Source organism: Peromyscus eremicus, chromosome 4 (genome assembly GCF_949786415.1).
Source record: "Peromyscus eremicus chromosome 4, PerEre_H2_v1, whole genome shotgun sequence".
NCBI classification, from domain to species: domain Eukaryota; kingdom Metazoa; phylum Chordata; class Mammalia; order Rodentia; family Cricetidae; genus Peromyscus; species Peromyscus eremicus.
The window spans coordinates 48,500,636-48,514,439 of NC_081419.1; the positions used below are offsets into that span (position 1 = coordinate 48,500,636).

Genomic DNA, 13,804 nt, shown 5'->3' on the forward strand with positions numbered 1-13,804 from the left:
TAAAAGACACACTTGGGTCACGGGCAAGGAAGACCCGAAGGCACAAGGAAACTGTCTGATCAGCCAGGCAGAGATACTCAGAGGACAAAACTTAGCAAGACTTGTCAGTTCAGATCCTTCCTTCCCATCTAAGGTAAGACACCTGCGTGCCTTGAGGGGAGTAGGGAAGTCAGAGAGGTAGCTGCCTAGGCTTTATGGACTGCGGCAGAGCAGAGGCCTTTCTGCTTCTGCTGTTTACACAGACATGGCGTGGGGTGAAGGTGGGGGGGGTTCATCTCGTACCTGGGCTGCACCAGCCCTCATGGGGGCTGCTGGCAGGGCCGGCCACAGAGCCTTCTGAGAGGGGCGGTGCTGTAGGGCTCTTCTTAAGAGCTGGGCATATCTGTCACTGGATAACAGTAAAAATTCTTGACAAAGCGTCTTTTCAGGAGGATGAGTAGAGGCACTTCTGAAGTTTTAGGATGCAGAGGGTGGGCACTTACCCAGACCAGGAGAAAATTCATCAGCTTCTCCTTTGGTTTATGGGATTGTTTAGAGTCCTTATGTTTATGGTAGAGTAAATTCAGTTGACGGACGAGGCAGATCTGTGTGATTATGCCATACTTTCAGACTTCTGTTTTGTAGGTTTTATCAAACCACATAGACGGCAGTGAATGGTGACAAGTAAGGCTTAGAAACCAGAATGGGTTTCAGACCTAGACGTTGTATACACTGGCTTCAAGACTGTGGGACACTTACCTAAAAATCGATGAGTCTTAACTTTTCATATACAGAACGGAATAATAACTGTTCTTGCATCTGAGTATCGTTTTGAGAATTCCATGACAGTGTGGGCAGAGGGATTCCATGGACAATCCACTCAGTCAGTGTTTGCTTTGAGTTTTGACAGCCTTCTAAGATTCTGTGCATGGAGTCTGTATATGAAAGCCTGTGGCGAACTGGAGTCTGAGACCCAAGGTGTTAAGTTATTCATGAGAACCCAGAAGGTTAATTAGCACTGTGTTCAAGGAACCAGGCAGGACAGTCAGACCAGCAGAAAGTGAGCTTGCTCGGCTCCTGCTGACTTACATTGCTGAAGTTCTCAGAATGGAAATGACCCCGACAGTGAGCCGGTTCCTCTGTAAAATACAGCACTGAGCATGTCAGTGATGAACTGCAGACTGGTACCAGCATTCCCAGGAGGTGGGTGACGAAGAACAGGCTCTCACTCTGCAATTATGCAGAAATACAGATGTTGAGTGGTCACACAGGGGTTTCTACTCACTTGGGACCCCCTCCTGCCCACAGCAACCTTAAAGCTTCTGAGTATGAATTGGTGCTTTATTCTGTATTTTTCCATTTTATTGTAGTTGACTGATTTTAGTGAGCTTCAAAACAGTAAGTATTATTCCTTTTAAACAGTGTCACACTAGCTGGTAGGTAGACCCCACTAGTCAGGAGGCTGAGGTGGGAAGATGGGATTGCGTATGCCCATGAGTTCAAGCTGTTACCAGAACGCCTAGGCATAAAGCTTAGTGCTAGGTCCAAAAAGTTACTCATGCCAAGAGAAAAGACATTTTAATTAGGTAGATAGATAAATATCTAGATAGAGTATAGAGTCACAGATGATAGGTAGATAGATAGTGGTAGATAGATATATGATAGATAATAGGTAATAGATGATAGGTAGGTAGATAGCCAAATAAATAATAAATAGGTAGATGATAGATTAATAGGTAAATGATGATAGGTAGATAGATAGATGATCAATAGATAATAGGGAGACAGATGATAGATAGATAGATAGATAATAGATAGGTAGGTAGATAGACAAACTGTGCCTTTCCTATAGTAGTAGAAAAGATATATTTTATAGAAAAGATAAAAGTCAGGAAATACACATATGCAGATGAAGCTCTATGTCCCAGTTACTTGATCTGGGAGATGAGTCTTTCTTCTGGTAACTCTGGGGGCTCTTGAGATAGGTCATTTTCAGTCCTAGTCCAGTACTTTCTGCAGGGATCCTAATTCCTAGGCATGGTTACAGGAACAGTCTGGGCAACACAGTGATACCTCCATCTCAAACAAATGGATAGAAATTGTGTCTCAGTTATCAAGGTCACTAAACAGTTCAATTCCCAAAATGCCAAGGGATTGCTAGTGTTCTGGGGCAGAGGGACCAGCCAATCTATCGGCACCTGCTAATAGAGAAACAGAGGAACTGCCTGGCTGCCCTGAGCACTGGGGGGCAGCTCAGTAGCTAAGCAGAGTAAAAGTGTGAAGGGGGGATTGGAGGAAAAGTGAGAAGAAAGCAAGAGGGATTTCTTTATTGAGAATTTTTAAGTCAACGGAAATGGTGGCGAAATTCCCGGAAGTTGTGTAGATGAGGTGAGGTGAGAGGAAAGATAAAAAGAAAAGGTTGAAGAAAATTCCCAAAATTTACCATTGAGCTGAAGGCTGACCCTAGCTAGGGTTTCCTCTTCAGACCTGATTAGCGCTCCACAGCTCTGAATGAGAATGATGGGAAATCTGCACTGGACACCCTTCTGGTGACAGCAGGGAAGAGAGCAGGTCTCTCCCCCTCTGCAGGTGGGGTGGGGGCGGGGATGCCGACGGAGTTCTTTTCCCTTACTTCTCACCTGTATGAGAGCAGCCTTCCTTCAAAACACACTTTTCCTTTCCTCTTTCCTTCCTGAAAAAAAAAAAATTCCCCTGGGCAGGCAGGAACGTCACCGAGCAGCCTGTGTGTAAACCGCTAACACCAAAGTGCAGCCCGTGGAAGGGAGAGCTGCATAGCCTGATGCTTCTACACTCAGCTCACATCCTAGCCTCAAACTCACCATCCTCCTGCATCAGGATCCTGAGTGTTCTGTTTATGAATGCATCGCTATGCCCAGCTACCTCAAGTTTTTGATGACTTAGAGCCACACTTTCCCCCCTTCTTAAATAAACCTGCATTCTTTAATTCAGCTGTTGTGTTTCCTCCCATTCCTTTAGAATATATCCCTCCAGTTGGGCACCATTATCCCCTTACCCCCTTCAACACCCATTTTTTCAATTCCTGTGAACAACACTACAGATGTCCTCACCCCATGGGGAGGATGGACCTGGACAGCAGTCCACTGTGCAGAAGCCACATACTGATGACAGTGCCTTCCTGTTTCAAAGTCCTTGCTTCACACCCTTGTCACTTGTTTTGATCAGATGGGAGGCTCCATCAGACTGAAACGCCAGTCAGTCCCTGCCCCAGCCAAAGCAGGTTTTGTTCTTGGCCTATGATAAGGACACACGGGCTGCTTGCAATCTACTGCTATAATCATTTTCATCCTGATGTTCCTTCCAATCAGCCCAGGTAGTTGCAGAGATGATTGACAGCAGGTTAAACCATTGAAAACTTCCTGATTGATTTGGTGCCCCAACTCCTGCTTGCAGGGACATATGGGAACTGTGGTGGTTAGGAGCATGCTGAGCATCAAGATCTAATGGTGTGGATGTAACTGATGCTAGCCTAATTCTCTGTGGTACACCTGGACTTGGGTCTGCTGTGGGTTGAATATGAAATGTCTTTCACAGGCTCATGAGTTTGGTCCCCAGCTGTGGGCATTTCGGGAGGTGATGGAACCTTCAGGAAGGGATTCTAGCAAGAAGAAATGGGATGCTAGGGGATAGGCCTTGAATGTGAAAGACTAGCCTGGTTGCAGCCTGCTTCTTGGTCCTGGAGATGAGAGCAGGCCCCTCATACTTCCACTGTCAAGTGACTCCCTACCACCATGCCTCCCCCACTACGAGGGACTCTATCCCCTCAAGCCAGAAGTCAAAATAAATCTTTCCACGAAAAAGTTGCTTCTTTTGAGTGTTGTATCATAGCAACCAAAACATAACTATACAGGGTCCATATCTTTACATTGCACAGCCTCACAGGCCTTGGCCCAGTTTCCTTAAATGTTACACCATCTCTCTTTCTCCCCTGCCCCCTCCTCCCTTTTTAAAAATGTCTTCCAGAACTCTCCTCACAGTGTACACAGTTGTGTCCTGACTAGTTCACTCCCTGAGTTTGCTGGCTAAACTGCCCCTCAGGTTTTGGAAACTGAATGGACTGTCTGTATCCTCAAACCATTTCCCTTTTCTTCTGCCCCCAGGTAGACACCCTGGAGATGATTCGTCATCCAGAAGAAACCACCAACATGAAGAGACAAACCATGGCTTCTTATTTCCGGGTACAAAGGCCGCTTTCTCTCTGCTCTGCCTGCTTCCAGAAAGGACTAACCCAGTCTTCCCATGCGTCTCATTCAATGTTCTATCGCTGTGAAGAGACACTATGACCATGACAACTCTTATGAAGGAAAACATGTAATTGGGTGGCTTACAGTTTCAGAGATTTAATCCATTATCTTCAAGGTGGGAAGCACGGTAGCATGCAGGCAGACATGGTGCTGGAGAAGGAGCTGGGAGTTCTAAATCTGGATTGGCAGGCAGCAGGAAGACACTGGATCTGGCTTGAGCATTTGAAACACAAATCCCACTCCCAGTGATGTACTTCCCCCAACAAGGCCACACCTCCTAATCCCTGTCAAGTAGTGCCACTGCCTAATGACCAAGCATTTAAATCTGTGGGCCTATGGGGCCATTCCTATTTGAACCACCATACCATGTGAGGTCCAGACATGACAGTCCATGAAACCAAAACACACAAATGCCAGTTAAGAGAGGTGTGGGCAGTCTGGTCTACATAAATGAGTTCTAGGCCAGCCAGACCACTGCAGTGAGACCCTGTTTCAAAAAATGGGGAGAAAAAGTTATGAGGAAGGAAGAAGCTGCAGAGAGAGAGCATCGTGCACACAGCCCATTTTGTTGACTGCTCTGGGAGTCTTCAGGCTGCTTCTTGGCTTTAAAACTGCAAGAAATAATTTCCCGCCAAACAACAATAGTTAATAAAATTTAGAAAGTGCTTTATCAAGTTCGGACACGGAGAAAAGCATTAGCTTTGTTTTTATAAATTTGATCTATTGCAAGATGCTTTTGCCTGAGCCCTCTTGTTCCCTTTTTGTTATTTTTGTTTTTGTTTTTGTTTGTATTTTTCTTTTCTTTTCTTTTCTTTTTTTTTTTTTTTCGAGACAGGGTTTCTCTGTGTAGCTTTGCACCTTTTCCTGGAACTCACTTGGTAGCCCAGGATGGCCTCGAACTCACAGAGATCCGCCTGGCTCTGCCTCCCGAGTGCTGGGATTAAAGGCATGCGCCACCACTGCCCGGTACTGTTTGTTTTTTTCAAGACAGGGTTTCTCTGTGTAGTTTTGGTGCCTGTCCTGGATCTCACTCTGTAGACCAGGCTGGTGTCAAACTCACAGAGATGCGCCTGGCTCTGCCTCCTGAGTGCTGGGATTAAAGGTGTGCACCACCGCCGCCTGGACCAGCCAATGTGTAGTCCAGGCTGGCCTTGAACTCGTGATCCTCCTGCCTCTGCCTCTTTCAGCAAATTCTACTGGTGTGTACCACCACAACTGGCTGTTGTTCCCATTTTTGCCACCCCAATTTCTGACATTCTATCTAGGGAAATGGTCCCTTTGTATAATTACAATACCTGCAGAAGTATTCTGTTAAGTGCCCACTTCATATTAAAGATAAGATACCTGGACCCTTCCACCAATTTACACAAACCATCATGAAACATCACTGGAGACCCCTTAGAGACCACGTACACTGGGGGAAATAGTACAGTAGCCTCATGGCAGAGATACTGTTGCCATAGAAAAGTAGGAACCGATCTCGTGGACAGAAGAATGAGATGGTAAGCCAGTAAGGTATTCTATGGGATGGTTGGGATAGGGGAGCTGGGTCGTGAGCAGGACAAGGCAAGCTGAAGAACAGGACTTGGGAATCAGCACTGTAGATGGAGGAAGATTCCTTAGGAAAGCTATCAGGATTCACCAAAGCTGGTGGTGTTTCAGAGGCAGAGTAGAACTGGGCTGTGGTGTGAGCTGTGGTGTGAGCTGTGGTGTGAGCTGTGGCGGCCTCAGGCCCTGCAGTCCAGGACCCCATGAATGCTGCAGCTCCTGCGACAGCACCTCCAGCCAGCAGCTTTCAGCGTCTGCTTAACTCCCCTGCTGGGATATGTGTGATTGTCCTTTCATCCCTTTCTTCTGAACCTGTCCTGTTTGTCGGCCATGTTCTTGTCCTCCTAGTAACCCGTGTGTGTGTGTGTGTGTGTATGTGTGTGTGTGTGTGTGTGTGTGTGTTGTATATGCACGTGTGTGTGTGTGCGTGTGTGTGTGCGCGTATGTGTTGTATATGCACGTGTGTGTGTGTGTTGTATATGCACGTGTGTGCGTGTTTGTGTGCGTGTGCGTGTGCGTGTGTGTGTGTGTGTGTGTGTGTGTGTGTGTGTGTGTTTCCCCATGAGATTTGGAAGCTCTTTGACTGTGATGCCATCCTCATGGTTCTCAGTGTCCCTATCAGAGGACAAGTCTCTCACTTACAGATTTCAGAAATAGAACCACACCAAACAGTTTGGTATCTTCAAAATACCGGTCCCCAAATGCCAAAGCAGAAAAACGACATACCTCGGTCAGCTGGGGAAGACCACTTTTGTCAGTAAATGGGGTGATTTGGGGTTGTAATTGCTCTGAGAGTTCCAACAATGGACAGCCCTCAGGGACACACCCCTGTCCCACAAGCAGGCGTCTGGTTGTTCATGTTCTCTCTTTTTCTCTGCAAGGTATGTAATAGTTTGATCTTCATCATAATCCTTTCCTCTAATAATCTTTTCCTCCTCCTCCTCCTCCTTCTCCTCCTCCTCCTCCTCCTCCTCTTCCTCCTCCTTCTCCTCCTCCTCCACCTTTTTCTTTCCCTCTCTCCCTCTCCCTCCTCCTCCTCCTCCCTCATCCTTATAACCAATGTTATCAGTAGGATTTGCGGTTGTTCTCAGGTGAATAAAACAGGTGGGATTTCCCCACACTGGATATTTTAGAGTATTGTGTATCATTATTTTGGATAGTTGAGGGCATTCCAGGCTAACCTAGAACATGTTCTTAAAGGGGTTTCCGTCGTATAGAGATACTGCTTTGGCACCAGATGCATACGGAGCGATTTCAACCTTCAGGCAGCTGTAGGGAGAGCTCACATTGCAATCTCCTGTTGTTAATTTCATGTTCTTTCTTAACAATCCGTAAATGCTTCACAAGTCTCCCACTGTTCTGAAGGCCACAGCAGGCCCTGATGAGTGGAGCTTCTTTCTCATGTCCTGTTCCTTTTCTCCCTGCTAGTACTCTCTGATGGATCTACTCTCCAAAATGGTGGTGGGACAGCCCCACTTCGTGCGCTGCATTAAGCCCAACGATGAGCGCAAGGCCCTGTGGTTCTCCCGAGACCGAGTTCTGGCCCAGCTTCGCTCCACAGGAATCCTGGAGACAGTCAGCATCCGCCGGCAGGGCTACTCCCACCGAATCCTCTTTGAAGACTTCGTAAAAAGGTCAGACAGTGTCCTGGGGTACACATTCTGTGTCTTAGCCTCACCCTGTCTGTCTCTGTCCCCCTGGCAGACAGTTCCTTCTCCCCAAACCCGTCCCAGAACTTCCCTCTAAACGTGTAACTGTTGTTAATACCAGCTGTCATTTTCTTGTTTAAATGTCAGGCTTTTATTGTGCTCCAACTCTACTGCAGAAAACTCAAGAATAGTCAGGGTAACTTCTGATCACATTTTAAAAAAATGTTCGTAAATACTTTATATTAAATTCTTAGGTCTCAAATCCTCTGTAGTAACAGAAGAACCCTTCAGAGTAGGGCTGATGTGCTGGAGGACTTGACTGTGCCCCAGCGCCCTCTCCATTCCCAGGGTCTGGTGCATCATATATGACAATGGTAATCAGTTCTCTGCCAGCACCTAAGATGGTGTAAGAATCCAGGGCATTGGAGGCACTATCCTTAAATGTATGGTCTCGTTTATCTACAGAACAATCCAGTCAGCTAGCCTTATTCTTTTTCTTTTCTTTTCTTTTCTTTTTTGATTTTTCTAGACACGGTTTCTCTGTGTCGTGCTAGCCTTATCATTTTCTCTGCTTTCAAGGTCAGGAACTTAGGACACACAAATAATGTGACTTTCCCAAGATCCCGTTTATTGTAAATGGGATCCAAAGATCCCAAATTATAAATGGAAGAGCCAAGATATGAATACCAGCAGGCAGGTTTCACCCTCCACTTCTTTATCTCCCTAATTGGATACCTTTGGTCTGTGTTTATTATGAAACAGGATTCACAAGGTGGGGAGGTGGTCCCCAAACTCGGAAGCTGCCTTATCTAAGGAAGCTAGCTTGCTCTCCTGTCCACAGCTGCTTCAAGTGCACATTGGGTGCCACATGGTCACAGGCAGGACTTCCACTGGAGAAATAACAGGAACACTATAAAAACAAAACCCTCCTTTGAGAAAGAAGCATGCCTATCAGAGGATGCCCAGAGTGTAGCAAGAAACACTTATAAAATCCGCCTCATCAGTATTGTCCTTTACTTCCATTCTGATATATATGTATATATATATTCTGATATATATGTATATATACACACACATGTGGGAGTAAAATATACATATTAAAAATGACTTTGAATATATACATGGTAGGTTGATTCATCAAATCTTCCAAACTCTGCTAAGTTCCATGGAAAGGGGAAAAATTTCTTGCAATAAGATCTTCTACATTTAAAATAAGAATGAAAAAAAAAATTTAAATGTATCTTTAAGCCTTATTTTTTCAATCTTACGTTTGGAGCTGTACAAGGGAGGGGGCAAAAATAATTTTAGCTTATGAATGTAACTATTTTTAGCCACAGAGACGTTGAATACATAAAAACATTTAAGAAAACGGGTCAAATGCTAAACAGACTGGTGCGTCTTTGTTCATCATCAGAAAATCATTAGGCGGATACAAGCGAGAGTTTCAGAATGTCGGCGAATTTGAGGGTATCAAAGATTTCCGAGCCAGCAAGCTAATTGGTGTTTTGAACCTTTTGAACACCTGAACAAGGCAATGGATGAGCTTGCAATTTCCCCTTGATGTGACTGCGCGGATGAGTGCTTCTTATCTTCCCGCTCAGGAGTGCTGTTTTGTCAACTCTGAGCAGGAAATGGGCAGACCAAACAATCCAAGGCAGGGAACGGAGGCAGGAGGCTTGTCCAACAGAGGTAAATAAAAGGTAGATGCTTCCTCAAGTTTGCTCTCTAATTCCTCCTGTTTTCTGATACTCAAGTCTGAAAGCTGAGAGTTCCTGTTTCTCCTGATTACATTATATGTCCCCCTGAAATGGGGACCTTCATCCCCAGTCCCTGCATCACTCAAGTCTGTACATTCAGCGAAGCCTAAGAGCTTCCTTGCTGGGTCCTTTTTGAGTTTTCTGGCAAAGTGCCTTAGAAGAGCCTTGTCTTCTCCCATCAAAGGCCTTTGAGGAAAGGGGAGCCTTCCATACCCAGCTCATCAGTGGAGCCAAGTGAGTTAGACATCTCCATCCGTTCTCGGGTAGACACCAAGGGCCCATGGGGCGGTGCTGCGTAGGTAACTAGGTTTCCCGGAAGCCAGGCTGTTGAAGGCATCACAGAACACCGAGGTGTAGCTTCATTGTTCCCTGGTCAGAGGCTCCGAAACAGGTTTCCTAGGAAGGTCTGCCCTGGGTGGACACATCGGCCTGCATGTGTTGAGTGTATGCTGGCAAATGTCTGAAGAAAGAGCCAAGGCTAATGGTTTGTTTATTCTAGAAAGCAGTGCAATTTAGTAAAGAGACCAGAGCTCTGGTCTCCTTTTGACATATTTGGTAAGTAACCCAACACAATAAAAGATGTTTCATCTGCCTAGCAAGAAGGCCTGCTGTGCCAGATCCCACATGGGCTTGTTTCTGATCACGTCCTCTGAGCACGAAGCCTGTATCCACCAGGACCCAGTCCCCAATGGCTGGTGATTGAATACACAAGGAAGCTCTTGTTTATTTTCTCTCACAGGACTGGCATTAAATTCCCAATATCTAAATAGTGGATCCCAGCCATCTGACCTGCGTGAGCACAGGCATGCCTGGGATGCACAAACATATGTGCAAGGAAAACACCCATGTATGAAATAAAGTAACAATACTAATAGCTTTTAAAAGAATTGGCTCTGTCAACTGACACATTAGCAATTTGCTGAGGAAACCAATTTTCATCGTCCTCAACAACGCTTGCTGTTGTTGGTCTTTTCCAGTTAGCTGTTCTACTCAGTGTGAAGTAGTTCCCCTTGTAGTTCAACTTGCATGTCTGCAGTGCTGGGGTACAAGGCATCTCTTTGTGTGTTTATTGCTCATTTGTGTAGCTTTTGTAAAGAAATGTTTATTCAAGCCTTTTTCTCGTGTTCTACTATGGATTTGTATGTATTCTGGACACTAGTCCCTTAGACACATAGATATGTGATGAACTATTGTTTTCTTTCATTCTCTGTGTGGTCTTTTAAATTTCTTGCTACAAGCCACAAAAATATATGAAGTAGGATTTCAGCTGATTATGACAAGCTAATACCTGGAAGAAGCCAAGGGCCTTCCAGAGGTCAAGCTGAGGCTCAAGGAGTCTTGGTGATATTGGTTTTTGATTATCAGCCGTTTCCTACTATGAGTTTCTTGTGTGCTGTTGTAGCTTTTCCATCATTTATTGGGCATCATTTCCCCTCTACTAAAGGAACATTTAGATAACCTTCTGCACTGACAGCTATGCTCAGCCAGAACCCCAGTTCAAGCCTCCCTGTAATTATTATTATTGGCAGCATCCAGCCAGGACCATCCCCGATGGACAAAAGCATCTTATCAGAGATACCTCTGTACTCTCTAAGAACAGACTTAAGCATCCAGACTATCTTTGAGAAGGCCTGTTGGATGTGCTAATTAAGCTTAACTTTCTCCCTTTCCGAAGTCTTATCTCTAGTTTTAGATCTACCTTTAACTATTAACTCAGAACTAAAGGGTTTCTACCTACAGGGACATCAAGCTGACTCAGGCTACCCAGCCACTGAGTGCACTCCCCTGGCCCTGCCAAAAAGCAGTAGCCAAGACAGCTTGGACAGATAAGGGGCCAAAGGAAAACAAGGCAGTTTTATTTTCACTCTGTCACTGATAGACTCCTGACACTTTAACTAACCACTTCTAAGAACACAGTTGAGCACATAAAATCCCCCTTGCTCAACCCCTTTGGGGTTGCAGGTGATGGTTGGCAATTCCTGCTCTTTTGTGTGGATCTTATTGCCCCTCCTTTTGACTCTGAGGGAATTTAAGCCTGGTGACCTTGCTTTAACCAGAGCATTGCTATTGCTTGGGTATATAACTGTAAACCTCAGACACTTGGGAGGACTAGACAGAGAAGAAAAAAGAGAATGGAAGAACTAGATGGGTAAGAACTGGAGAGGAACGAACTGAGATGGGGAAGAACTAGATTGAAGGGCTAGAAGAGAGTACTAGAGGGACGAGATGGGAGATGAGGAAGAGCCAGATGGGGAAGAACAAGAGGAGGAAGAACAAGATGAGGAAGAAGGAGATGGGAGAGGCGCTGATATGGGAAAGAACTAGATGAATAAGAACCTAGATGAGGCAGAACTAAGATGAGAGAATTAAGATAGAACTTATAGGGCACAGCAGATAAATATAGAGAGAAATCAGGCAAGAAAGGAGCTAGGCATGAGAGCTGAACTGAAGCTGTGTAGAGAGAATTTTATCCCAGAAGAATAAAGTAGACGGACAAAAGAGCTCGGTGTGCTTAGATTCATTTCCCGAAAATAATTCTCCCCATTCATAGCCTCTCCTCTGGGCCCCTTCTCCCCTTCTTTTGCCTCCTGCTCCTCCTCTTTATTTTTGAGACAGGGCCTCACTATGTAGCCCTGGTTGGCCTGGAACTTGCTATGTATATCATGCTGGCTTTGAACTCACAGAAATCCACCTGCCTCTGTCCAAGTGCTGGGATTAAAGGCGTCTGCCACCAAACCCAGCGTCTTTTCAATTTCTTGGTAGGTTCCTTTGAAGCATAGCATTGTTGATTTGGATGAAGCTCCAGGTTTTCTTCTGTTGTTTGTGCTCTTGGTGCCCTAATTAAACAACCACGTGATCCAAGGCTACAGAGATCTACTCCTGTTTCTTTTTCCTAATAATCCTATCATTTGAGCTCTCCTATTTTACACCTACAATCCACCTTGCAATGTTTTCTGTGTATGTGTTAGGTGGGAATCTCACTTCATTCTTTTGGGTGTGGCCACCATCTGTCCCCACACCATTGTCAGACAGTGCTTCTCCACCTCCAACCCCCGAATTGTCTTGTCATCTTTGTTGAGCATCCCTGGACCATATTCGTCAGGGTTACTTTGGGCTCCTGACTTCTGTTTCATTTTATTAGCCTTTTTGAACTCCAGTCTTCTCCCCTTCTACTCCAGCCTCCTGAATGGACTTTTTGCCTGTTTTGCCCTCTGAGATGCCAGCATGGTGTTTATCTAAAATTCCATTGGAAGCATGTTGCTTCCTCCACTAACACGACCATCAAGACCCCCCTGGGGAAGCTTCAGCCCCACTGCTTGGTGAAGGGGAGTCTTCCTCCTTTCTTCCTCTGCTTTTTCAGTCACTTCTTTCATCCTTCACCTCTCAGATCAACCTCCAATCCAAACTGAACTAGTTGGGACGTCTCAAAATGCTGTATCGTGTTCCATTCTCTGGTGCCTTTGTTCACTTTGCTGAGTCCTCGGTCACTTAAGCTGATTCTTTGGGACTTGAGGTGGCCTTGTCTTCTCTGTGGTGCTCAATGTAACTTCCCAGGGCTGGGTTAGAAGTCCCCCAGGTGTACTTTATTGATAATGCTTGCTACAGGGATTATCCACCACTCACTTCAACCCTCACTGCCTGGGAGGCACAGCCAGCACTCTGTCTGTATTATCCAACCTAGTACAGCTCAAGTTAGGTGTTTTAGAAAGATCTGTGGAGTTGAATAAAAAGCTCACCTCTTCTCCTCTATTGTACCGATTCTGACCATCTCTCTGGCCCCTGCTCTTTAGAAGTAGTTGAAAGATGCATGGGCCTGGCTCTGTTGAGCTGTAACTCATGTTGCCATGTACATCAAAGAATGGCAGAGCACATGCCTTCAGGTTGTCATAGCCCCTCATCAATAAGAGCTCAAAAAAACCTTAAATAAATTGGTTTTTAAAGGGCTCTAAAATCTAACCAAGTCTGAAAATAATAGTTATTAGAGGTCACATAGAAAGATGATAAGTTAATTTTCCTCTTTTCTCTCTGTAACAAAGGAAGATTTTTATGGGAACTCAAATAGAGCAAATTCCATAAGACACAGGAGACTGCTGTGGCTCCTGATCTAGGCTCTTCTCTCTGGTCTCCCCGCACCCGCCCAGCTCCCCTCCAGATGAAAGGAGCTACTTAGAGCATCATTGCATAGCATGGATGTATCTTATGGAGAGAGCTAGGCTTAGAGGAAGCCTGCTTGCTTATGTGGATTAGTCATAAATCTCTCAATAATAAGTGACCAAAACTCGAACTAGTTGAAGCAAAAATTAAAAGAGAATAATATATTGGCTTATAAAACCCAGCACTGTGTCTGGATGCAGGACATCAAACAGGCGTACCAAGCCCCTCCCTTTGATCTGCTTTGTTTCCGAGGATTAATTCTTACACAATAAACTGAGTGTAGCAATTTGGATCACATGCACATCCTTGGGCCAGTCTCTAAGACAAGGAGAGGCTTTGGGTCAAGTGACGCAATCAGCTCAACCCCACTTGAACCATGGTGTAAAGGGCTCCATTAAAGGAAAGAGAGGGGACCAACAGGCTGAAACACTGT

General features: G+C 45.3%; 1 protein-coding gene across 1 annotated transcript in view; it reads left to right on the plus strand.

The window, feature by feature from the left end:
- Window positions 1-13,804, plus strand: part of Myo3b (myosin IIIB) — a 293,027-nt gene that overhangs the window by 138,725 nt on the left and 140,498 nt on the right. The window contains exons 26-27 of the mRNA XM_059260661.1: window positions 4,119-4,196; window positions 7,239-7,444. Of these exons, the coding sequence (XP_059116644.1) occupies window positions 4,119-4,196; window positions 7,239-7,444 (284 nt within the window). The remainder of the gene's footprint in view (window positions 1-4,118; window positions 4,197-7,238; window positions 7,445-13,804) is intronic.